Raw genomic sequence first — 27,767 nt, forward strand, 5'->3', positions numbered from 1 at the left:
CATGTACATAGATCCCTGAAAGTTGCCGCCCTGGTTGATAGTGTTGTTAAGAAGGCGTATGGTGTGTTAGCCTTTATTGGCAGAGGAATTGAGTTTCGGAGCCACGAGGTCATGTTGCAGCTGTACAAAACTCTGGTGCTGCCACACTTGGAGTATTGTGTACAGGTCTGGTGGCCGTGTTATAGGAAGTGTGTGGAAACATTGGAAAGGGTGCAGAAGAGATTTACCAGGATGTTGCCTGGTATGAAGGGAAGGTCTTACTAGGAAAGCCTGAGGGACTTGAAGCTGTCTTCATTACGGAGAAGAAGATTGAGCGGCGACTTAATAGACAAATACAAGTTGATCAGAGGTTTCGATAGGTTGGACATTGAGAGCCAATTTCCTCAGATGGTGATGGCTAGCACGAAGGGACATAGCTTTAAATTGAGGGATGATAGATGTAGGACACATGTCAGAGGTAGTTTCTTTACTCAGTAGTAAGGGTGGAGAACGAACTGTCTGCAACAGTAGTAGACTTGCCAACTTTAAGGGCATTTAAATGGTCATTGGATAAACATGTGGATGAAAATTGAATAGTGAGAGTTAGATGGGCTTCAGATTGGTTTCACATGTCAACACAACATGGAGGGGGTGGTGGAGGATGGAGGGGAGGGGAGGGGAGGAGGAGGAGGAGGGCCTGTACTGCGCTGTAATGTTCTATGATGCTAGGCCAAACACACATTATTCCCATCATTTCGGTATATCCCGCAATCCCTTTTCACTCCATTAATAAATTCAACTTGTTGAAGCTATATGTTTCAGTGGCCTTTGTTAGTAATTAATTTCAGAGCCCTCTGTCCACATGAGCATAGAACAATACAGCGCAGAACAGGCCCTTTGGCCCTCGATGTTGCGCCGACCTGTGAACTAGTCTAAGCCCACCCATGTGCTTATCGAAGGATTGTTAAATCTCCCTAATGTGGCTGAGTTAACTACATTGGCAGGTAGGGCATTCCATGCCCTTACCACTCTGAGTAAAGAACCTGCCTCTGACATCTGTCTTAAATCTATCACCTCTCAATTTGCAGCTATGCCCCCTCGTACAAGCTGACGTCATCATCCTCGGAAAAAGTGTTTCACTGTCTACCCTATCTAATTCTCTGATCATCTTGTATGTCTCTATCAAATCCCTTCTTAGCCTTCTTGTCTTCAATGAGAACAGACCCAAGTCCCTCAGCCTTTCCTCATAAGACCTTTGCTCCAGACCAGGCAAAATTCTGGTAAATCTCCTCTGTACCTTTTCCAATGCTTCCACATCCTTCCTGTAATGGGGCGACCAGAACTGTACGCAATATTCGAAGTGAGGCGCACTAACGTTTGTACAGTTGCAGCATGACATCGCTGATCTGGAACTCGATCCCTCTACCAATAAAACCAAACATGTTGTATGCTGCCTTAACAGCACTAGGAACCTGGGTGGCAACTTTCAGGGATCTATGTACATGGGCACCAAGATCCTCTGCACATCCACACTACCAAGAATCTTTCCATTGACCCAGTAGACTGCCTTCCTGTTATTCTTCCCAAAGTGAATCACGTCACATTTATCTGCACTGAACTCCATTTGCCACACCTCAGCCCAATTCTGCAGTTTACCTAAGTCCAAATTTTAGTTTGGATCCGGCAATCAGTAGCGTGGGGATTACCTACGAATATTGAGTTGTTCAGGAAGTTCTGCTGAACTAAATCAGACGTGAGCTGTCAGAGTCACAGAGATGTACAACATAGAAACAGATCCTTTGGTCCAATTCGTCCATGCTGACCAGATATCCTAAATTAATCCAACCCCATTTGCCAGCACTTGGCCCTTATCCCTCGAACCTCTTCCTATTCTGTGGGCGGCACGGTGGCACAGTGGTTAGCACTGCTGCCTCACAGCGCCAGAGACCCGGGTTCAATACCCGCCTCAGGCGACTGACTGTGTGGAGTTTGCACATTCTCCCTGTGTCTGCGTGGGTTTCCTCCGGGTGCTCCGGTTTCCTCCCACAGTCCAAAGATGTGCAGGTCAGGTGAATTGGCCATGCTAAATTGCCCGTAGTGTTAGGTAAGGGGTAAATGTAGGGGTATGGGTGGGTTGCGCTTCGGCGGGTCGGTGTGGACTTGTTGGGCTGAAGGGCCTGTTTCCACACTGTAAGTAATCTAATCTAATCTATTCTTTTACCCATCCAGATGCCTTTTAAATGTTGTTATTGTTCCAGCCTCCACTATTTCCTCTGACAGCTCTGTGTGGAAAAAGTTGTCCCTTAGGTCCCTTTTGTATCTTTCCTCTCTCACCCTAAACCTATGTCCTCTAGTTCTGGACTCTCCCATCCTAGGGAAAGACCTTGTCTATTTACCCTATCTGTGCCCCTCATGATTTTATAAACTTCTATAAGGCCACCCGTCAGCCTGACGCTCTAGGGAAAACAGCCCCAGCCTATTCAGTCTCTCCCTGGAGCTCAAATCCTCCAACCCAGGCAATATCCTTGTAAATCTTTGCTGAAGCCTTTCAAGTTTCACAACATCCTTCCTATAGGAGGGAATACAGAATTGAACACACTATTCCAAAAGTGGCCTAACCAATGTCCTGTACAGCCGCAATATGACTTCCCAACTCATATACTCAATGCTCTGACCAATAAAGGCCGCCTTCACTATCCTATCTACCTGTGACTCCACTTTCAAGCAACTATGAACCTGCAGTCCAAGGTCTCTTTGTTCAGCAACATTCCCTAGGACCTTACCATTAAATGTATAAGTCCTGCTCTGATTCACCTTTCCAAAATGTGGCACCTCACATTTATCTAAATTAAACTCCATGTGCCACTCCTCAGCCCATTGTACACTGTGGTAACTTCTTCGCTGTCCACTACATCTCCAATTTTGGTGTCACCTGCAAACTTACTAACTATACATCGAAATCATTTATATAAATGATGAAAAGCAGTGGACCCAGCACCGATCCTTGTGGCACACCACTGGTTACTGGTCTCCAGTCTGAAAAGCAATCCTCCACCACCATACTCTGTCTTCTAAGTTCAAGCCAGTTCTGTATCCAAATGGCTAGTTCTCCCTGTATTCCATGTGATTTAACCTTGCTAACCAGTCTGCCATAAGAAACCTTCCTCGGATAACTTCGATGTAAATTTTATTGGAAAGTCAAAAAGATTGCTCTGTTTAAGTATTGAACAAATTTGTGTTTTTACCTAGGAAAGCATTTAGCTGTCTTGCTATTGCTGTTCTTTCTCAGCGAATTCAACACTCACCAAGAATTGAATTTGGAAAATTGGGAAGTGGATAATGCTGTTGATTCATCACTAGTCTTTTACCTTTTGGGTTCTGGGTTTAAAACCAGCCCAGTTTCAGAATACGGTCGTTTTTGCTGGCTTTAAGGGTACTGCCTAACCAGTTTGGATAGAGTCGGTCCAATTCCTAATGGCAATAAGACTATGGATGTTGCACAATATTTGGCATCTCAAGCAGAGACCACAGGATTGCTTGTCTGCGATATGAAAAATTTACATTGGTTCAATCAGGAGCACAGTTCTTGGTTTGGGGCTGAATAGAGGAAGACTTACTCTGATCTGGCTGCATTATCCCTGAACTGTTAATGCTTGTTGCCTGAAATGGAAAGAATTCCCCAGTACTGACATATTCCTCTTTGAACACACAAATTTAACTAAAAACAAAATTTGTGTCCCTCCGTAATGGCCAGAATGCTAATTAAAGCACTATTGGGGTATGTTATGAGTCTCCATCTTGTGCTTGTTTGCTTGAAAGTACATTAAAAGACTTTTTCTAATCTGCCTCCCATTATGCTTCTTAATTAGTGAAGGGGGCATTGCAACTGATCCGATGCACATCTTACATCGAAATGAATGGAAAATCCCTGCTGGATTCATCTCCACCCTATCCCCCCTCCCTCAGTGCTCGTTTGAAACACTTTTCGGAAGCAAATGTAACTTTAGTATTTTTTGAGTTGAGTCTCATTTAATTTTGTGATTTTATAATTTGAAATAATTGAGTGAGGTAGCAGCTCCAAAATCACGTAAACATTCAGGGCAAGTGGTTATAGCCACCAATGGAGAAGTGAGACTTTTTTAGAATTTTACAGCAGAAGCAGAACTGAAATAGTTGTAAGAAAATAGGAAGAACAAATTAGTGGTGTCAACTGTTGGAATTGATAGCTAATCTCCCACAAAGACCATAATGGTTGATCAAGTTTAACTTGTTTTCTTCCCAAATTTCCCCTCTTTCTCCCCTTCTCAAGGTGGTTTAAGGATGTGGTCGCCCCACCTGTGGCCATTCTTCTGTTTGAGCTGAAGTCCTGAGTGTTAGCAGATTGATGGGAAGGAAGCATTACAGCTGAGTCTAATTCTGTGTTCCAGTTTCAACAATATGTGCATACTTCGAGTAGAGATTATTGGATAGTGGTTAGGGTGCCCTAGATATATTATTTCCCCACTCCCACCTTTCCCCCGGCAACCCACAAATGGTGAGACTAATTTGGAGTATCCCTCCTGCTCTGTGGCAAGAATTGAACATGGAATTTTCCTAGATTATGATAGTACCATAGTGGCAGCGGGTTTATTCGATGAATCATTGAGGTAAACAATGCAACTTGCTTTTTGTGCGTTGTAATTATCCTTGTCTTTTAGGTATCCCTCCGAGATTTGAGAAGTTTTAAAATGGAGCATGAATTTGATGCTTACTCTGGAAGCCTCTCTGATTTTGATGTACATGGAAACCTATTGGTAACATGTGGCTTTTCAAATCGAATGAATGGCTTGTCATGTGACAGATTCTTGATGGTGTATGATCTCCGTATGATGCGGGCAATCAGCCCGTTGCAGGTTCACGTGGATCCTCTGTTCCTGAGATTTATTCCTACATACACATCAAGACTGGCCATCATCTCTCAATCAGGTACAACTCAAAAGGCCAGCGTTTTTACAGAGCATTTATGTCTATAAACTTTATTAACAGATATGATAATGCTTGTGGTGTGTTGGACAATATGCTGTCCCAAAATGACAGGATTATTATGCCATGTAAGGTCCTGGACATTAATCTACTGCTGCAGGATCAGCTCGAGGTTAATTGTTAGGGAAAATTTGTTTTGGTTTGCAAACCTTGTACTTCCCCAGTTTTTCCCCAAAATGAAGAAATCAGCAGGAAAGGAATTCATTATTCGCTTCAAAAAAAGTATGACATAAATTTGCATGCATGATGGATTCATGCCAGAGTTTTTACATGTTATTTCAAACTATTACTTCAGTTACTGCAAATAATTAAACACAGCCATAAATGACTGAAGCCTCGCTCCAAACAGTTTTTAATGTTTACTACATGTTTTATTTTCATTTAGCCAGTGCTATGTTTTTCTGTTGAATTCTATTTTTAGTAAAAATTTGTTTCTGCTCGTCTAGCTCTGTGTGGGATTAATTTAAAATAAAATTCAGATACTTGATGAAATTGAGATCGATAATAGCGATGATGTGGCAATGTTAAAAGAAAGATAACCACAATAAACCAGCAGCAAAAATCACAAAAGTATGAAAGGGTGAAATGTTAACATTTGAAGTTGTTTGTGCTGTAACCTAGAAAATCTTTGGGAATGTATTAAAGGCTTCAACATACTTGATATTTATGGTAGACTAGAGCACTACTGTTTAGATTTGATATGGTGAATGTCTTGCAATGTGCTGTCTGGAATCTGACAAGCTTCCAGATTTCCTCTTTAATCCTAAAGCTGACTGTGTCCTAACACAAACCACTTCTGGCAAATGCCACTGTTGTAGAAACTATTCGTGAGTTATGTAGTATATGGAGTGTGGACTTAAAACAGCCAGCATGCTAGTATGTCTGGCAAAAGATCTTGTTCAAGCCAGTTTGTTCTAGTTATCTTTGTTCTCCATTTGTTCTTTTCCAGGGCAATGCCAATTTTGTGAACCAACAGGCCTTGCAAGCCCAGCAGATATTTTCCACATTAACACTGTAGGACAATTAGTCATGACATTTGATGTATCTTCTAGCAAGCAAGCTTTGGTGTTTGGAGACTCTGGAGGATGTGTACATCTATGGGCAGACTCACCAGATGCTACGTTTAATGCCTATTCTCGTGAGACTGAGTTTCCAATGCCATGTATGGTAGATACTCTACCACATCTAGATTGGAACGATGATCTTTTGCCTTTATCGCTCATTCCTGTCCCTCTTATTACTGAATCTCTATTGTCTGACTGGCCAACAGCAAACTGTAGTGTTACACCCAGGTAACTGAAAGTTTATCGCTGGACACTTGTAAAATGCGCACTGAAGCACACGAATGCAAGTTTTCTCAAACCAATTAGATGTTTTTAACAGCAAAAGTACATTCAATGCATTGCTATTTTTCCACCACATTTAACTTTGGATGCTCACTTCCCTTATGTTAACTTCTCAGCAATCCCTCATGTTAATAACTTCCAACTAAAGTCCCATTCCTTTCATTGATAATATTCTTTATTTCTCTAAGTGGATGCCACTAGTGCGATTTGACACTAATCATTTGACTCCTCTCTCCTACATTTGCTTCTATTTCTCGTGTTTTATCTATTTACAGGCGATACCAGTCTCCTCAATTTAGATAGTAACATCGGAGACCGTCACATATAATGAATAATTCTCAAATTGACTTACTTGCATGACTTTCTTAACCAACAACATGCACTAAATTCTTTGTTGTCCCTCTAAGTGTTAGTCACTGGTATTACCTGATAGATCATGAATTGAGGTAATGTTGAACAGCATACATTGATTTCTTATTCTAATTGTGCTTACCATTCCTTTTTGGGTATTTTCAACCATATGTCAAGAGTGTGGTGCTGGAAAAGCACAGCAGGTCAGGCAGCATCTAAGAAGCAGGAGGATCAACGTTTCGGGCATAAGCCCTTCATCAGAAATCGGGAAGCTTGTGCCCAAAATGTCGATTCTGCTGTTCCTTGGATGCTGCCCGATCTGCTGTGCTTTTCCAGCACCACACTCTCAACTCTGATCTCCAGCATCTGCAGTCCTCACTTTCTCCTATTTTCAACCATGTGCCTTATTCTTAAAGAACAGCCTGGCACTAATTTACTCTTAGTCTCCATTGTTATGTAACCCATAATTAGGAAATATGAGAGTACACTTTTGTGAATTCCCTGCTTGTGATCAAGAAAAGTTGATAACATTACCCTCACCTCTCCTTGACCTGTTAGATCAGAAATACAGCTGCAGAATTGTGGATGAAGCTGTAGTCTGTCACAGTGGAAAAACTTGTTTGTACCCAAACGTGCAGGGCCGTGAAGAGATATGTTCAATCTCTTCTTAAATTTGATACCGAATGTTGGAATTGCGTGAGGGAATGAAGTATCTTAGAATTGATTTGGTTCTGATAATGCAGTCTTACTGTGGTTTATGCGAATGCTATTATAAAGTTACACACAAGACCTGGATTTCCCATTTGCAACACTCAAATCTTACGGTGTGGCCAATGCTGTATCAGATCATCTTATTTGACTCCTATTATTTCCTGGTTACTTGTTCATGTTTTACATTTGGATGAGCATAATGATAGGGGAAGTCTAAACTATTTGCATATTCTTTGTGACATGAAATTGCTACAGTACAGTAGATATACAATTTATGATATAATTTCTGGAAAGAAGAATAAAGCAAGCAGAAATATATTAATAGTCTGGTATTACAGAATGTCCCAATGTACTCAATCTTCTTTGAGAGACATAGTTCACTTTTGGAGGTCTTGCAATTCTCCAGTAACTAAAAATGACCCTTTAATCTGTTTTAGATTAATTACCCTTGTGATTATTTTGTTTCAGACGAGCTCCACCTGTCGATCTTGAGATACTGCGTACTATGAAGAAAGTTGGGTTTATTGGATATGCGCCGAATCCCAAAACAAAACTGAGAAATCAGGTAAAAACAAATCTGTACCTGTAATTAAATAGTGCGTTTACTTGTGACCTTAAATGAATAAATGTTTTGGTATAGGATGGAACACACATCATGCTGGAAGTTATTATTGTTTAGTACCTTTATTTGGAAAGATGTTGCTAGATGAACTTCTTTTATTTAAAAAATAAATCTACTTTTTGGGAAGAATATTAATCAGCTTCCCTGATGATCCACTCAGTAAAGGCAATGTTAGTGAGCCGAACATGAGAAACAGGAACAGGAGTAGGTCTTTCGGCCCCTCAAGCCTGCCCCACCATTCTATAAGCACGTGGCTGATCTGTCTAGACCTCAACTCTTCCATGCCAGCTCCTCATAGCCCTCATCTCCCCAATATTTTAAAAATGCATCTATCTCCTGTAAATTATTTCAGTGATCTAGCCTCCACAACTCTTTTGGGGTAGACAAGTCCGCATTCTCACTACCCTCTAGGAGAAGAAATTACTTTGCAAATCAGCTTTAAATAAACATACTGTTATTCTATAACTGTCATCTTGTTTGAGATTGCCTCACTAGTGGAAACTTAGAACAGTACAGTACAGCACAGGAACAGGCCCTTCGGCTCACCACGAGTGTGCCACCATAATGCCATTCTAAATTAATTCCATCTGTTCATTCTCTGTTCGTGTGTCTGTTTAAAAGTCTCTTAATGTTGCTATTGTATCTGCTTCAACCAACTTTCCTGGCAGCGTGTTCCAAGCACCTACCACTCTCTTAAAAATAAACATTCCTTGCACATGACCTTTTTCCCCCCTCACCTCAAACCTATGCCCCCACGTATTTGACATTTCTACCCTGAGAAAAAGACTGTTCATCCCAACCATGCCTCTCAGAATTTTATATATTTCTATCAGGTTGCTCCTTAATGATGCTCTGTTGAAAACAATCCAAATCTTGTCCAATCTCTCTTTCTAGCTGATAGACTCCAATCCAGACAACATCTTGGTAAACCTCTTTTGCGCCCTCTCTAAGGCCTCTGCATCGTGGGTGGGATGCTCTTTGGATGGTCAGTGCAGACCTGATAGGCTGGGATGACCTCTAGCTGCTCTGTAGGGATTCTATGATCATTAAATTTGGATACATTGCACACTGTTATTAATATAGATAGCAAATAGAGGCCCAAGGACTGATCCGTGTGGCACTTCACTAATTACATATTTCCTACCTGAAAAAGACCCAGTAATCCTATCTACTGGTTCCCCCCTTTCAACTTTGCTTCTTATTTCCTCAAAGAATTCTAGCAAATTTGTCAAGCATTATTTTGCTTTAACCATGTTGACTCTTTTAGATTTTGTTGAGCTTTTCTATATGTCCTGCTATTTCTTAATGAATTCTAGTATTTTCCCAACAATAGATGTTAACCCATAATTTCCTCCTTTTCTATTTCCCTCCCTTTTTGAACAGGGGAATCACATTAGCAGTTTTACAATCTGCTGGAACTCTCCCAGAATCCAGTGATTTCTGGAAGATTTGAACGAATGCTTCCACTATCTCTGCAGCCACTTAACTTCAAGGATGCAGGCAGTCAAGTGCAATTTATTGGTTTGAATTATCTGCCCTTTCCCATCTTTGTTATTAATTCCCCAGTTGCATCCTCCAAGGGTACCACATTTACTTTAGCTACTTTCTTTCTTTATACCTGTAGAAACTCTTGCTGTTTGTTTTTATATTTCATGCCAATTTTCTTGTAGAATCAGTTTTCTCTCACTTTATTAGTTTTAGTCATCTGCCACTGGTTTCCAAAGCAGTCCAAATCCTCTGGTCTACCACTAGGTTTTGCTGCTTTACTTGCTTTAATTTTGATTGGATATTCTCTTTGACCGGCTTTTGTTAATCACCAGTTGTTCATCCTTCTCATCAAATCTTTCTTTTTGACTGGAATAAATTTTTGCTGAGTGTTATGAAATACCTATATAAATGTCTGCCACTGCTAATCCACTACTTTCCTGTTAGTCTATTTTCCTGGTCTGATTTAGACAACACTTTCTTAATACCTCTCTAATGGTTCTTATTTAAGTTGAGGACACTGGTTTGAGACCCAAATACTGTCCATCAAACTAAGTGGAAAATTCTACCATGTGTGATTGCTACCCTGTAGAGCATCTTTAACGATCTCATTATACATTAGTAGATCCAAAATAGCCTGTGCCTGGGTAGATTGTGCAATGCACTGCCCTAACAAAGAAGCTTAGATGCACTTTAGAAGTTCCTCTTCCATGTTACTCTTGCCCACCTGATTTGTTCAGTCAATATGGAGATTAAAATTACCCATGATAATTGTAGTGCTCTTCTTGTTCATCTCCATCATTTCTCAATTTATACTTTGTCCTAGAGTAAAGCTGCTCTTCAGGGGCTTATAGACGATTGCCACCTGTGACATCTTTCCTTTGCCATTTCTTATTTCTGTCCAAACTGGTTCCACTCATTGCATCTGTATCACTGCTCGCCACCACCCTTTCTTTATTAACAACTCTATCCCACCTCCTTTTCCTTTTTTCCTATTCTTTTGGAAAGTGAAAATCCTTGAATATTGAGGTCCCAGTTTTAGTCACCCTACAATCACTTCTTTAAAGCTGTCAAATCATTTATTTATTTCTGTTTGTGCCGTCAACTCATTTATCTTGTTACAAATGCTGCGTACATTTGCATAAAGAATCTTAAGCTTTCTAATTTTACCATTGTTACTTATTCTGGTTCTAATTTCTGCTGCATTCTTCTGCCTGTATTTTCTACCCCTTCCTGTTGCACTTGGATTTATTATTCACCTCTTCACTACCCTGCGCCTCTTTGACTTTTAAGCTCCCTTCCAATTGAATGTTCCCCATCCACCCTACCCCAATTAGCCATATTCCTACTAAAAAATACTTGATTCATTTCCTGGTCTTTTCTGAGGTAGCTGGAGTGGCAATGAAAACTTTGTAGTTGGCCTCAATAGAGAGGGGAAGACCATAGATGGTTCCCATGCTTGTTTGCTATCCAGCAGTTGCCACCGAAATGTGTGGAGACCAGGAAACAATATTGGGCTTGGTTATGATGCCCTTTGTGATTGAAACAATCTGCTGTTATTCACTGTTTAGGTCTACACCAGAAGAATGGTTACTGAAGAGGGGTACCATGTGTGGCACTGATGTTTTTTCATACTATGGAGCACACCTATTAATGTACAGGAATGTAGCAAAATGTGATGTCTCATTCTTCACCATTAACATGTTTTGTTTTAAACAATTGAAACAGTTCTAAGTTTTTTCAAAATACTTTTAGAAAAAAATTCCATTTTCATCGAGAAAACAACTTCAAATAAATAATTTGGAGGTGTTGGTGTTGGACTGGGGTGTACAAAGTTAAAAATCACGCAACACCAGTTGTAGTCCAACAGGTTTATTTGGAAGCACTAGCTTTCGGAGCGCTGCTCCTTCATCGGGTGGTTGTCCTCAATGGTGGGTCATGACCCCCCAATGAGGTCACTGAAATAGTGTTTTGGGATGCATGCTTTCCCTCGTCTGAGGTAGCAATGGTGATGATGGACAACAGACTCTGGACAGACAGCTCTGTGAGTCATGATTTGCTTGCAAATGAGCAAAAGGGCTAAAGGTAATCTAAGGGCAACAGTTTTCAGAGTTAGAGGATAGCAAGTCCATGGGGACAAGCAGGGTACATACCCTGCAGTGCGTGTGACATCATGGACAGAACATATGTCTCAGACAATACATCTTCGGAAAATGTTAACAGCTACATAAACTTGAGTTCTGGCTTTCGGAACTTGAGCAGCAGTTGAAGTCACTCAGAGGAGCACATGGATTGCATGTGTAGGGACGTGTTTGCACTGTAGAATAGAAGTGTACAGGCAGAAAAGGAATGGGTGATTAACAGACAGTCTAAAAAACCAGGTAGGTTGTGCAGGTGTCCCTGAGAATATTGTTTGTCTGTCAGTATTCTATTTTAGAAAGAAATGATGGTGACGGTTCCTCAGGGGACTGCAGAGTCAAATGGGAGAATGAGGAGTTAAATGGAAATTAATATTGTTAAGAAGGTAGTCCTGGAGAAATTAATGGGGCAGAAATTTATGTTCCTGTGACCTGATCAGAGTGTTGAAGGAAGGGGTTTTAGAGATAATTAATGCATTGATGATAACTTTCAGAAAATAATTCCAGAGATTCTGTAATGATTCCTGCACACTGAAAGCTTGCAAATGTCACCCATTATTTAAGAAAGGATCAAGGGATAAAACAAGAAACTATTGACCATCAGTAGTAGGGAAAAGCTGTACTCCATCATAAACGACATGTTAAGTGGACACTTTGCCCAATCAGATCATGATACCAATGTGGATTCTGAATGGATAATAGTGTTTGATAAATTTTGAGTTTTATGAGGCTGTTACTAACAAAATTGATAAAGGGGAGTTGATAGATGTAGTATAGAGCAAAGTCTCCATTATCCGGTATTCTGTTATCTGCGTGTGCTTGATATCAGGGAGTTTACCATACTAGGATTTTCAGAAATCTTTTGATAAAGTCCCCAATAGGAGGTTGGTTAACAAAATTAAAGCACATGGTACAGAAGCTAATGTACCGACACTGATTAAGGATTGGCTAACAAACAGAAAACAGTAGCAATAAACAGACTGTTTTCACATTGGAGGATTGACTAGTAGGGTAATGCAAGGATCAGTGCTTGGGCCCCAGATGTTCACAATTCTTTTCATTGATTTGAATGTGAGGACCAAATATAATATTTCCAAATTTGCAGAGTATACACAGCCATGTAGGGACATGTGCTGTGAGTAATGTGTTTGGAGGATTTGGACAGGCTTACTGATTTGACAGGAACATAGTTTGAGAGGTTATCCACTTTGGTACAAAGAAAAGGTAAACCTTTTCTTGAGTGGTGAGAGGTTAGCAAGTGTAGCTATACAGAGGGACTTGGGTGTTCTTGTCAATTATTCACTGAAGACTAACATTCAGGTGCAGTGAGGAATTGGTAAGGGTCGGGGAATGTTAGCTGGCGACCATGCGGGGAGTGGTGAGTGATTGAAAAGATTACAGCTTGTATATGTATGGGGGAAATGTCTACTTCCTGTGATGTGTGTTGTGGGGGTAAAAAAGACTAGTTACTCTGTGTGTTGTCATTGGGCTTGAGAAGATAATTTTTAAAATAAAATACTTTAAAAAAAATACATTACATCTTTTATGTTAATTTATAAGACACAAATTTTAATTATATACTGTTAATGTGCTGCTTTGTTGCTAATTTGTTTTTTGCCAGCATCTGGGGTCATGCTGGAAAACAGTATGAGAAGTATTGCCCTAATAAATTATGCTCTCTCTCCTTTTCTGGATCTTTTCCATTTTGTTCAGAAGCTGTATTGATGGGCAGACCACCTGATCACGGACTTCTAGTCAAAGATATTATGGAGTTACAAGTTGTGACAGATGAACAAAGGCAGCAATCTATGAATTTCCCTGCAAGGAAGCCACAAACTTCTGGTCAGGCTGAGATGGGAACTCTGCAATTACTCTGAGTTTGAGTGCCACTATACATTTCATAACATACCATTCTATAACCTCTTGTAACCTTCTAGCAGAAACTGGGGAAAGTCCAATTCAACTTGTTTTGAATTCCTAAACATTTGCTGGTGCATTTGAATGAAATAGACCAGTTTGCCACAAAGGGAATCAAGTGCAAAGCTTATGGCACATCCTAATTGGTACAAACAAAACCAATGTTTGCTGTTGAAAACAGTGCAGCTTTTAAATTTGCAAACAAAATCCAGAACTCTGCTTGGTGTTGAAAATTAGAGGTAGCACTTAAAATTTTATCACTCTTTGTGAATTTTCCGAAAGCTCGAATTTTGTGGCTCTGTGGGAACCAGCAACCCACTGATACTGCTCCCAAGTGGCCAGTCTTCATGGATGCAGCTTGACAGTGAAGGTTGGAAAGTTATTTGACCACAGAAGCATAATGGCAATGCCTGGTTCTGCACAATATACTTTGTGGCAGAGGTCGCTGCATTATTAATCCTAATTTTAATTTTTATCCTTCCTTTTCTTGGTAGATATTAATTGTCGTGCTTCTCGTTACAGCTGTCCAAGCTGAGCTCGGCTAACTCCGCTCAGCCAGGAGTTGCTGCTGGAGTTGATCTATTCTGTTCCATGTGGTCCAGCTTCGGTTGTACACTGGGATCACTGTTACTCATTAGACCATTAGTGGAGTTCACTGCTTTTTAGAATGACTTATTATTTGTTGAAGTAAGTTACCTGTTTGTAGGTTCCATATAAATTGAAGGAGATGGATGCAGAATTTGACAGCTACAATCAAATCCCCGAGTCTCCTATTGGAAGGGAGGAAGAGCCTCATCTGTACATGGTGCCAAAGAAATACCGAAAGGTCTGACTCAAAGATCATAATAACAGTCGCTTGGTAGTACAGTACTTGAATATTGCTGATTAGAGAGACACATTATTAAAACTTTTCAACTTGCAGTCATCAGGACATGCACAAGAATGCCAAATTTCAGACAATTACAACTCACATGAAAGGAGGAAATGGTGCTGATTGGCTGCCAAATCGATTCTAATTGGATGAGTCATTGCCATGGAAAAAGGAACCAGGAGCTGTAGGCTTCCCAAGCTCTTAGGTGATTCAATCAAGGTGCAAGGCTTAACCATACACCTTTTGTTTGTAGAGTGTTTGCTGTGTGTTTTGCCTCTAGCAAGTGTAAATGAGCCACATTATGAACTCAACTGATTATCTTAAATTGATTGTGAATGCAGCTATCAGAATACATTTGGATTGTTCAGCAAATGCTGCCCGATTGAGGAATTTGTCTTTTGGATTTTGCCAGTGTGGCCTGGTAGAGTACAGTCTGTTCTCTGGATTAGTGGTGCTGGAAGAGCACAGCAGTTCAGGCAGCATCCAAGGAGCTTCGAAATCGACGTTTCGGGCAAAAGCCCTTCATCAGGAATAAAGGCAGTGAGCCTGAAGCGTGGAGAGATAAGCTAGAGGAGGGTGGGGGTGGGGAGAAAGTAGCATAGAGTACAATGGGTGAGTGGGGGAGGGGATGAAGGTGATAGGTCAGGGAGGAGAGTCTGTTCTCTGCCTGTTACATAGAGCCAAAGGGGCATGCTTTCGATTTGATTAGCCGATTGCTGGGGCTGCAGCCTACATATCTGGCATTTCACTTGCAGTGGAATTCGTACACTAAATTGTTCAATTGTGAGATATGCAGAATGTCTTTTTGTACCGACCGCAACATCCTAAGAGTGAAAGAAATTATGCATGCTTAGCCATGACGTGCCAACCAATCAGCATCTACTCTCCCATAGTACAAGTTACGGTGATTTTTAAAAAAATTTTGCTTTCTTGTGTTTGTCTTGATGAATGAAAGGTGAAGAGCCTTGGCAACATGGCTCTCTTTCCAACAATCTTCAAAAAATCCATACTGTATTGATATTTATTGCTATATTAATGTCAAAGCGTAAAAGCAAACTAAAGAAATTGAATAGCAGAAAGTGAGGACTGCTGATGCTGGAGATGAATTGAAGAGTATGGTGCTGGAAAAGCATAGTCGGTCAGGCAGCGTCTGAGGAGCAGGAGCATTGACGTTACAGGCATAAGCCCTTCGTCAAGAATGAGCTCATTCCTGATGAAGAGCTTACGCTCGAAACATCGATTCTGCTGGTCATTGGATGCTGCCTGACTGGCTGTGCTTTTCCAGCACCATAAAGATATCAAATGGCATGTTTTTAAAAGGTTAACTAATTTTTATTCACAATGGTCCTACTGATATGAACTGATGCTAAATTTAGGAGCATCAGAGTCATCAAGTTGTGCAGCATGGAAACAGACCCTTTAGTCCAACACTCCCATGCTGACCGGATATCCTAAATTAATCTAGTCCCATTTGTCAACATCTGGTCCATATCCCTCTAAACCTTTCCTATTTATATATACCCATCCAGATGCCTTTTAAATGTTGTCATTGTACCCGTCTCCACCACTTTCTGTGGCAGTTCATTCCATACACTCACCACCTTCTGTGTGAAAAAGTTGCCCTTCAGGTCCCTTTCAAACTTTTCCCCTCTCACCCTAAACCTATGCCCTCTAGTTTTGGACTCCCTTACCCTGGGCTATTCACCCTCTCCGCACCCCTCATGATTTTATAAATATCTATAAGGTCATTCAATGCTCCAGGGAAAATAGCCCCAGTCTATTCAGCCTCTCCCTATAGCTCGAATCATCCAACTTTGACAACATCCTTGTAAATCTTTTCTGAACTCTTTCAAGTTTAATAATATCCTTCCTATAGCAGGGAGACTAGGATTGAATGCGGTATTCCAAATGTAGCCTAACTAATGTTCTGTAGAGCCGTAACATGACCTTCCAACTCCTATACTCAATGCACTGACCAATAATGGCAAGTGTACCAAATGCCGCCTTCACTATCCTGTCTACCTGCGACACCAAGGACTTCAAGGAACTATGAACCTGCACCCAAGGTCTCTTTGGCAACACTGCCCAGGACTCTGCCATTAAGTGTATAAGTCCTGCCTTGATTTACCTTAAAATGAAACATCTCCCATTTATCTAAATTAAATTTCATCTGCCATTCATCAGCCCATTGGCCCATTTGATCCCATTGTACTCTGAGGTAACCACCTTCACTGTCCACTACACTACCAGTTTTGGTGTCATATGCAAACTTACTAGCCATTCCTATGTTCACATCTGAATCATTTATATAAATGACAAAGAAGCAGTGGACCCAGCACTGATCCTTGTGGCACACCACTGGTCACAAGCCTCCAGTCCGAAAAATGACCTTCCACCACCCTTTGTCTCCTTCTTTCAAGCCAGTTTTGTAACCAATTATTTAGCTCCCCTGATACCATTTGATCTAACCAGCCTACCATGCAGAATCTCGTTGAACGTCTTAAGTTCCATGTCTACCACTCTGTCCTCGATCTTCTTTGTCACTCAAAAAAACTCAATTAAATTAAAGAGACACAATTTCCCCCACACACGGCCATGTTGACTATTCCTAATCAGTCCTTGCCTTTCCAAATGCATCTAAATCCTGTCCCTCAAAATTCCCTCCAACAACTTACCACCACTGATGTCAGACTCACTGGTCTACAGTTCCCTGGCTTTTCCTTACCACCTTTCTTTAAATAATTGCACCACATTAGTAACCCTCCACTCTTCTGGCACCTCCCCGGTGGCTATCGATGATGCAACTACCTTAGCAAGGGACCCAGCATACTCGTCCTTAGCTTCCCACAAAGTTCTCGGATTCCCCTGATCAGGTCTCAGGGATTATCTGCCTTGATGTGTTTTAAGACGTCTGGCACCACTACCTCTGTAATATGGACACTTTTTCGGGTACAGTATCACTATTTATTTCTCCAAGTTCTCTAGCTTTCTACATCCTTCTCCACAGTAAATACTGATGCGCAATACTAGTTTAGTATCTCACCTACCTCCTGCAGTTCCATACATAGCCTAATTGCTTTAAGGGGCCAATTCTCTCCCAAGTTACTCTTTTGCCCTTAATGTATTAGTAGAATCTCCTTGGGATTTTCCTTAACCCTCTTTGCCACTGCTTTCTCATGTCCTGTTTTTGCCCTCCTGATTTCACTCTTGAATATACTCCTACTTGAAGGATTCTTCTAAATTCCTATGAATACAGGCCCAACCTTGTCAGCCTTGCCTCAGAAAATCCATCCATACCCAGGATCAAGCAAATGAACCTTGTCTGAACTACCTCCAATGCTCGTGTATATTTCCTTAGATAAGGGGGCTAAAACTCTTCATAGTATTCTGGGAATGGTCTGACTAGGTCTTACGAACATACAAAGTAGTAACAAAAGTAGGCCACTTGGCCCATTTAATCTGCTCCACCAGTCAATAAGATTGTGGCTGATCTGAGTTTCACCTCAACTCTGCATTCCTGCATATTCCCAGTAATCTTTCATCCCCTTGGTAGTCATTGATTTATCTAAATAAAACAAAGGACTGCGTTTGCTGGAGATCTGAAAGAAAACAGAAATTCCTGGAGAAATTCAGCAGGTCTGGCAGCATTTGAAGAGAGCAAGAAGATTCTGAAGAAGGGTCGCAGGACTTAAAACGCTAACTCAGCTTTCTGTCCCCAGATACTGCCAGACCAGCTGAGCTTCTCCCAGAATTTCTGTTTTTGTTTCAGAACTTCAGCAAATGCAGTTCTTTGTTTTAATTTAGATAAGTCATTGACTACCAAGGGGATGAAAGATTACTGGGAATATGCAGGAATGCAAAGTTGAGGTGAAACTCGGATCAGATAAGTTTTTGTTGAAGGATCTAATTCTGCCTTAAGACAATGGATGCTTAAATCTTATTTTTTTTTGAGGAAGGGACTTTTAAAGAGACATCCCTGTGTGAGTGGAATAAATTGTTTCCATTTCTGCTTTAAATGGATCACCCACTTATTTTTAGACAAGACCCCTAGTTCTAAATCTCCAACAAGAGGAAACATTCTTTCCGCATCACCCAATCAAGTCCCCTCAGACTCTTGCATGTTTCGTTTAAGTCAACTCTGACTCTTCTAAACTTCAGAGGATAAGGCCAAGACCAAACCTGCTGAACCTTTCCTGATAAGGCAATCCACTTATTCCAAGTATTAGTCCAATAAACCTTCTTGGAACTGTTTCCAATGAATTAGCATCCTTCTGTAAGTACAGTGACCAGTATTGTACACCGCTCCAGATGCGGTCTCGCCAATGCCCTGGATAACTAAAGCATAACCTCCCTACTCTGACATTTCAGTCCCTCTTACAATACAATGTAACATTCTATTACCTTTCCTGATTACTTGTTGTACCCACGTACAGTACGAACTGTTTGTGATTCATACACTTGGATATCCAGATCTCTGCATCTCAAAGCTTTGTGACCTTTCACCATTTAGATAATTTTTTAAAGTCTTTCTGCCAAATAAACAAGTTCACACTTTCCCACATTGTACTGCATTTGCTAGATCTTTACCCACTCACTTAACCTATCTATGTCCGTTGGTAGGCTTTTTATGTCCTCTTCACAGCTCACATTTCTGCCTAACCTTGTGTTATAACCAAATTTAGCTACCATACCTTCAGTCCCTTCATCCAAATAATTTATGTAAATTGTAAAAGTTGACACCCCAGTACCAATCCCTGTGGCACATCATTCATGACATCCTGCTAGCCTGAAAAAGACCACTTATTTTTTCTTTCTGCTTCCTGTTAACTAGCCAACCTTCTATCCAGGATAGTATGTCAGCCCCAACATTGAGTTTTTATTTTCACCACTAACTTAATCTAAACACAATGCATCCACTTGTTCCTCTCTATCTACTGCAGAAGTTACTACTTCAAAGAGCTCCAATAAATTAGTTAAGCATGATTTCTCTTGCATGTTTTTACTGGCAAGCGGGAAGGTGGTTTGAAGTGTGTCTACTTCAACACCAGGACCATCTGGAATAAGGTGGGTGAACTTGCAGCATGAGTTGGTACCTGGGACTTCGATGTTGTGGCCATTTCGGAGACATGGATAGAGCAGGGACAGGAATGGTTGTTGCAGGTTCTGGGAATTAGATGTTTCAGTAAGAACAGAGAAGATGGTAAAAGAGGGGGAGGTGTGGCATTGTTCGTCAAGGACAGCATTATGGTGGCAGAAAGGGCGTTTGAGGACTCTACTATTGAGGTAGTACGGGCTGAGGTTAGAAACAGGAAAGGAGAGGTCACCCTGTTGGGAGTTTTCTATAGGTCCAGAGATGTAGAGGAAAGGATGGCAAAGATAATTCTGGATAGGAGCGAGAGTAACAGGGTAGTTGTTATGGGGGACTTTAACTTTGCAAATATTGATTGGAAATACTATAGTTCAAGTACTTTAGATGGGTCAATTTTTGTCCAATGTGTGCAAAATGACTTCCTGACATAGTATATAGATAAGCCAACAAGGGGCGAGGCCACATTGGATTTGATACTGGATGATGAACCAGGCCAGGTGTTAGATTTGGAGGTAAGTAAGCACTTTGGTGATAGTGACCGCAATTCAATTACATTTACTTTAGTGATGGAAAGGGATAGGTATGTACTGCAGGACAAGGGTTATTGCTGGGAGAAAGACAATTATGATGCGATTAGGTGAGATTTAGGATGCATAGGATGGGGAAGGAAACTGTGGGGGATGAGCACAATTGAAATGAGCTTATTCAAGGAATAGCTACTGCTTGATAAGTACGTACCTGTCAGGCAGGGAGGAAGTGGTCAAGCAAGGGAGCTGTGGATTACTAAAGAAGTTGAATGTCTTGTCAAGAGGAAGAAGGCGGCTTATGTTAGGGTGAGATGTGAAGGCTCAGTTAGGGTGCTTGAGAGTTACAAATTAGCCAGGAAAGACCTAAAGAGAGAGCTAAGAAGAGCTGGGAGGGGACGTGAGAAGTCTTTAGCAGGTAGGATCAAGGAAAACCCTAAAACTTTCTATAGGTAGATTAGATTAGATTACATTACATTACAGTGTGGAAACAGGCCCTTCGGCCCAACAAGTCCACACCGACCTGCCGAAGCGCAACCCACCCATTCCTACATTTACCCCTTTACCTAACACTACGGGCAATTTAGCATGGCCAATTCACCTGACCTGCACATCTTTGGACTGTGGGAGGAAACCGGAGCACCCGAAGGAAACCCACGCAGACACGGGGAGAACGTGCAAACTCCACACAGTCAGTCGCCTGAGGCGGGAAATGAACCCGGGTCTCCAGCGCTGTGAGGCAGCAGTGCTAACCACTGTGCCACCGTGCCGCCCACGGTACATCAGGAATAAAAGAATGACTAGAGAAAGATTTAGGGCCAATCAAGGATAGTAGTGGGAAGTTGTGCATGGAGTCCAAGGAGTTAGGGGAAGCGCTAAATGAATATTTTTCGTCAGTTTTCACACTGGAAAAATGCAATGCTTTCGAGGAGAATACTGAGATACGGGCTACTAGACTAGGTGCAATTGATGTTCGCAAGGAGGAGGCGTTCGCAATTCTGGAAAGTGTGAAAATAGATAAGTCCCCTGGACTGGATGGGATTTATCCAAGGATTCTTTTGAGAAGCCAGGGAGGAGTTTGCAGAGCCTTTGGCTTTGATCTTTGTCGTCATTGTCTACATGAATAGTGCCAAAAGACTGGAGGATAGCAAATGTTGTTCCCTTGTTCAAGAAAGGGAGTAGAGACAACCCTGGTAATTATACACCAGCGAGCCTTTCTTTGGTTGCGAGTAAAGTGTTAGGATTTATAATCATCTCGAAAGGGATAATTTGATTAGGGATAGTTAACATGGTTTTGTGAAGGGTAGGCCGCGCCTCACAAACCTTATCGAGTTCTTTGAGATGGTGACCAAACAGGTGGATAAGGGTAAAGCAGTTGATGTGCTGGATATGGATTTCAGTAAAGTGTTTGATAAGGTGCTCCATGATAGGCTATTGCATAAATTACGGAGGCATGGGATTGAGGGTGATTTAAGAAGACTGAAAGAAGACAGAGGGTGATGGTTGATGGAAAATATTCATCCGGGAGTTCAGTTACTAATAGTGTACCACAAGGATCTGTTTTGCGTCCACTGCTGTTGGTCATTTTTATAAATGACCTAGATGAGGGCATAGAAGAATGGGTTTGTAAATTTGCGGATGGCACTAAAGTTGGAGTTGTGGACAGTGCAGAATGATGTTGCAGGTTACAGAGGGACATAGATAAGCTGCAGAGCTGGGCTGAGATTTGGCAAATGGAGTTTAATGTGGAAAAGTGTGAGATGATTCACTTTGGAAGGAGCAACAGGAATAAAGAGTACTGGGTTAATGGTAAGAGTGTGGATGAGCAGAGAGATCTTGGTGTCCACGTACATAGATCCCTGAAAGTTGCCACCTAGGTTGATAGTGTTGTTAAGAAGAAACATGGTGTGTTAGCTTTTATTGGTAGAGGAATTGAGTTTCGGAGCCGTGAGGTCATACTGCAGCTGTACAAACCTCTGGTGCGATTGCACTTGGAGTATTGCGTACAGTTCTGATCACTGCATTATAGGAAGGGTGTGGAAGCTTTGGAAATGGTGCAGAAGAGCTTTACCAGGATGTTGCCTGGTATGGAGGGAAGGTTTTATGAGGAAAGGCTGAGGGACTTGAGGCTGGTTTTGTTAGAGAAGAAAATTGAGAAGTGATTTAATTGAGACATATAATCAGAGGATTAGATAGAGTGGACGGTGAGAGCCTTCTTCCTCAGATGGTGATGGCTAGCACGAGGGGATACAGCTTTAAATTGAGGTGTGATAGATATAGGACAGATGAATGAGAGAGTTTCTTTACTCAGAGTAGTAGGGGTGTGGAATGCACTGCCTGCGAAAGTAGGAGGCTTGCCAACTTTAAGGGCATTTAAATGGTCATTGGATAAGCATATAGATGAAAATGGAATAGTGTAGGATAAATAGGCTTCACATTGGTTCCACAGGTCGGCACAACGTCAAGGACTGAAGGGCATGCACTGCACTGTAATGTTGAATGTTGGCTCTGCCTTGAAATTATTCAAGTGCCCTGTTATAACATCCCGAATAATAGCTTTTAATATGTTCTCTGTAACAAATGTTAAATTAATTGGCCTTTCCTTTCCTGTTTTCTGTCGTCCTTCTTTGAATAAAGGAGTTAGATTACCTATTTTCCAATCTAAAAGAACCTTCCCTGAATCTAACGAGGTTTGGAAAATTAAAATCAACTCATCAACTGTCTCACTGATGACTTCTTTTAAAAATCTAGGATGAAATTTATCAGGGCCATGGGACTTGCCATTCTGACAACTTACTCAATACTACTTGTCTGGTAATTGTAATATTCTTGAGTTCCTTCCTCAGTTTGAAATCCTGATGTGTAGCTATTTGTGGAATGCTACTTGTATCCCCTCCAGTGACTTAAAAATATCCATTTCTTATTCTACAGACTCATTTTCTATAGGACCTGTAGTTACTTTGTTAATTCTTTTCTTTATCAAATATTTGAAGACACTCTACATATCTGCTTTTCATATTTTTGGCTAACTTTCTTTTATACTCTAATTTTTCCTTCCTTTATTAGTGTTTTTGTAAGTTGCTGTTTTTAAAGTCTGTCCAGTCTCCTGACCTGCCACCTATCTTTGGACAATTATGTCTTTTTATGGTTGATGCTGTCTTTGACTTTTTTCAGTTAACCACAGATGGCAAGACCACCCTATTTTATACTCCATTCCCTCTGATTAAAGCCAGCATTTTGTTTGTCTTCCCTTTACCTTCTGAACTTGTATGCTTGCTTTTTGTTACTTATGCACTAAAGCTTTTAGTTTCCTCTCTGCTGCAGCTTTCTTTAGTCTTTCTGTGTATCTCTGTATTTCAACGACGGGTGGCACGGTGGCTAGCAATGCTGCCTCACAGCACCAGGGTCCCAGGTTCAATTTCAGCCTGAGGTGACTGTCTGTGTGGAGTTTGCACATTCTCCCAGTGTCTGCTTGGGTTTCCTCCCACAGTCCAAAGATGTGCAGGTCAGGTGAATTGGCCATGCTAAATTGCCCACGTGTTAGGTGCATTAGTCAGAGGGAAATGTGTCTGGGTGGGTTACTCTTCAGAGGGTCGGTGTGGACTGGTTGGGCCAAAGGGCCTGTTTCCACACTGTAGGGAATCTAATCTAATCTAATATTCAGCTCCTGCTAAAGTGCATTACCTCACATTTTCCCATGTTCCATACTTGCCATGCATTAATTTCCTATATTCCATCTGTCAGGTTTTTGCACATTCAATTAATGTGTCTGTATCCCTCTGGAAATGCTCACTTGCCTTCCCACCCATTTTTGTGTCATCCACAAACTTAGTGATAGTACATTTACTTCCATCATTCAAGTTGTTCACATATAGTGTAAATAATTGTGGCCCTGGCATTGATCCCTTTGGCACACCACATATTACAGGCTGCTGCATGACTCTACTGCGTTGCACTTTGTAGTAGTAATTTTATTTGTTACTTATTTAAATTGTCAATCTATTTATTTGGATTTTTTTATCTGAAATTCATATTTACTGTTGTACCAAACTCCATCCTTCTGAAATGTGCTCATTCACCCCCACACCACCACCACCAGGGAGACAGAAACTGAAATGTGCCTTCCCAGTGCAAAATAGCAGAACAGCTCTGGTCTTAATTTACTTGGCTTCTTTCATAGCAATATAGAAATATAGAAGATAGAAGAAGGCCATTTGGCCCTTCGAGCCTGCTCTGCCATTCATCGCAATTACGGTTGATTGTCCAGTAGCTGAATCCTGCTTTCTCCCCATAACCTTTGATCCCACTCACTCTAAGTGCTATATCTAGCTGCCTCTTGAGTACGTTTGCTGTTCAGTCTGCTACTTGACAAATCTGTGGGCACTTGCCCTTGCCTTTTAACATCATTATGATATTTTTGCCTATTTGTTGATATTAGGAGAAAGTGAGGACTGCAGATGCTAGAGATCAGAGCTGAAAATGTGTTGCTGGAAAAGCGCAGCAGGTCAGGCAGCATCCAAGGAGCAGGAGAATCGACGTTTCGGGCATGAGCCCTTCAGGAATGAGGAAAGTGTGCCAAGTGGGCTAAGATAAAAGGTAGGGAGGAGGGACTTGGGGGAGGGGCGTTGGAAATGCGATAGGTGGAAGGAGGTTAAGGTGAGGGTGATCGGCTGGAGTGGGGGTGGGGGCGGGGGCGGAGAGGTCAGGAAGAAGATTGCAGGTTAGGAAGGTGGTGCTGAGATCGAGGGTTGGGACTGAGACAAGGTGGGGGGTGGGGAAATAAGGAAACTGGAGAAATCCGAGTTCACCCCTTGAGGTTGGAGGGTTCCTAGGTGGAAGATGATACGCTCTTCCTCCAGCCATCGTGTTGCTATGGTTTGGTGATGGTGGAGTCCAAGGGCCTGCATGTCCTTGATGGAGTGGGAGGGGGCGTTGAAGTGTTGAGCCACAGGGTAGTTGGATTGGTTGGTCCAGGTGTCCCAGAGGTGTTCTCTGAAACGTTCCGCAAGTAGGTGGCCTGTCTCCCCAATATAGAGGAGGCCACATCGGGTGCAGCGGATGCAGTAAATGATGTGTGTGGAGGTGCAGGTGAATTTGTGGCGGATATGGAAGGATCCCTTGGGGCTTTGGAGGGAAGTAAGAGGGGAGGTGTGGGCGCAAGTTTTGCATTTCTTGCGGTTGCAGGGGAAGGTGCCGGGAGTGGAGATTGGGTTGGTGGGGGGTGTGGACCTGACAAGGGAGTCACGGAGGGAGTGGTCTTTTTGGAACGCTGATAGGGAAGGGGAGGGAAATATATCCCTGGTGGTGGGTTCCGTTTGGAGGTGGCGGAAATGACGACGGATGATACAATGTATATGGAGGTTGGTGGGGTGGCAGGTGAGGACCAGTGGGGTTCTGTCCTGGTGGTGATTGGAGGGGCGGGGCTCAAGGGCGGAGGAGCGGGAAGTGGAGGAGATGCGGTGGAGAGCATTGTCAACCACGTCTAAGGGGAAATTGCGGTCTTTGAAGAAGGAGGCCATCTGGGTTGTTCAGTATTGGAACTGGTCCTCCTGGGAGCAGATGCGGCTGAGAGGGAGGAATTGGGAATATGGGATGGCGTTTTTACAGGGGGCAGGGTGGGAGGAGGTGTAGTCTAGGTAGCTGTGGGAGTCGGTCGGTTTATAGTAAATGTCCGTGTTGATTCGGTCGCCCGAGATAGAAAAGGAGAGGTCTAGGAAGGGGAGGGAGGAGTCTGAGACAGTCCAGGTAAATTTGAGGTCGGGATGGAAGGTGTTGGTAAAGTGGATGAACTATTCAGCCTCCTCATGGAAGCACGAGGCAGCGCCGATAAGTCATCAATGTAGCGGAGGAAAAGGTAGGGGGTGGTGCCAGTGTAGCTGCAGAAGATGGACTGTTCCACATATCCTAAGAAGAGGCAGGCATAGCTGGGGCCCATGCAGGTGCCCATGGCTACTCCTTTGGTTTGGAGGAAGTGGGAGGATTGGAAAGAGAAGTTGTTCAGGGTGAGGACCAGTTCAGTCAGTCGAAGGAGGGTGTCAGTGGAAGGGTACTGGTTGGTACGTCGGGAAAGGAAGAAGCGGAGGGCTTTGAGTCCTTTGTGATGGGGGATGGAGGTGTACAGGGACTGGATGTCCATGGTGAAGATAAGGCGTTGGGGACCGGGGAAGCGAAAATCATGGAGGAGGTGGAGGGCGTGGGTGGTGTCCCGAATGTAAGTGGGGAGTTCTTGGACTAAGGGGGACAGGACCACAAGGGATGAACTCAGATTTCTCCAGTTTCCTCATTTCCCCTCCCCCCACCTTGTCTCAGTCCCAACCCTCGAACTCAGCACCACCTTCCTAACCTGCAATCTTCTTCCTGACCTCTTTCCCCCCCCCCCCCCCCCTTCTCCGGCCTATCACCCTCACCTTAACCTCCTTCCACCTATCGCATTTCCAACACCCCTCCCCCAAGTCCCTCCTCCCTACCTTTTATCTTAGCCTGCTTGGCACACTTACCTCATTCCTGAAGAAGGGCTCATGCCCGAAGCGTCGATTCTCCTGCTCCTTGGATGCTGCCTGACCTGCTGCGCTTTTCCAGCAACACATTTTCAGCTCTTATTTGATTATATTGTTTTGTATGCTTTCAGCCCTGGAGCAAGAAGATTGTACAGTCTTAAAATCTTCTTGAATGGAAGCTCACAGAAGAGGATATGGGTCATTGAGGGAGATTGCCCTGAATTTTGAGTTTTGTAAGGGAGCGATTATTTCTGGAGGTGTTGGCTGTATCCTCAAGTTAAACTAGAACTTTAGACCTTTTGTTAACCTTGGAATTTGTACCAAGCCTTTGGGTCTACATCTTTTACACCAAAAATGTGCAATTGCTTGTTTTTTTTTGTTTTAAGTATCAGTTTAATGATGAATTATGTGAAATATTTGATCTCTGCCTAAATCGTTCAGCAGTTTGATTAATTGTACATGTTTCTGTTTAGGTTACTATAAAATACTCAAAACTTGGTTTAGAAGACTTTGATTTCAAACACTACAACAAGACGCTGTTTGCAGGTTTGGAGCCACACATTCCCAATGCTTACTGCAACTGTATGATTCAGGTCAGGGACACTCTTCCAATCTCTCATTACCTTATCATTCTCCACACTTTTCTTTTATCACCTTCTGGTTTTAAGTTAATTGAAATCTACAAAGTTAGCAAATATAAATCAAGGTAAAACTGTAAAAATTGTCATAGTCTTACCAGACAGTAGGGCTGCTGTCTTATTAGAGACAGATCACTAATGGTGATTTAACCTGAGGACCACCACACATCAGGTGAGGGGAGAGGTTGAGAAGGAGAATCCTTCATGGTAACCTCCGCTGGTGCAGGAATTAAAATCATGCTGGTGGTGTCACTCTACATCACGATCCAGCCATTCAATCAACTGAGCTATAAACCAAACCCTTGATTTTAGCAAGTAAGGAACTGATCTTGCATCCTATCATCCTGTTGTACCATATGTTGATACTCTTTTTGTCTAATTCAAGAAATATGATTTTAAGAATGTTATGTACATGTGTGACCATGCAAGTGATAACTTGTCTTGCTTAATGTGCAGAATGGGGAATATTTGAATTCAAACTGTCGTTACTTCTAGCTTTAGTTTTTTTTTAAGTTAATTTAAGTTACTTGTCTTGAAGTTTTGTTTCTTTGGACAGTGCTTCATTCTTCGCTGGTGT

At 42.1% G+C, this 27,767-nt stretch overlaps 1 protein-coding gene across 4 annotated transcripts in view; it reads left to right on the plus strand.

Moving 5' to 3' along the window:
- The window catches only part of pan2 (poly(A) specific ribonuclease subunit PAN2), a 140,720-nt gene that overhangs the window by 10,935 nt on the left and 102,018 nt on the right, over positions 1-27,767 (plus strand). For all 4 annotated transcript variants that reach the window (XR_015755792.1, XM_087985657.1, XM_087985656.1 and 1 more), the window contains 5 exons: positions 4,677-4,944; positions 5,951-6,293; positions 7,878-7,974; positions 14,278-14,397; positions 27,026-27,145. Coding sequence is in view for 3 of the 4 variants with exons in the window: in XM_087985657.1 (XP_087841783.1) it covers positions 4,677-4,944; positions 5,951-6,293; positions 7,878-7,974; positions 14,278-14,397; positions 27,026-27,145 (948 nt within the window). In the remaining variant the exon portion in view is untranslated. The remainder of the gene's footprint in view (positions 1-4,676; positions 4,945-5,950; positions 6,294-7,877; positions 7,975-14,277; positions 14,398-27,025; positions 27,146-27,767) is intronic.

The sequence above is a fragment of the Chiloscyllium plagiosum genome, unplaced genomic scaffold (assembly GCF_037043375.1).
Source record: "Chiloscyllium plagiosum isolate Xiang-an unplaced genomic scaffold, Cpla_swu_hap1 HiC_scaffold_53X, whole genome shotgun sequence".
NCBI classification, from domain to species: Eukaryota; Metazoa; Chordata; class Chondrichthyes; order Orectolobiformes; family Hemiscylliidae; genus Chiloscyllium; species Chiloscyllium plagiosum.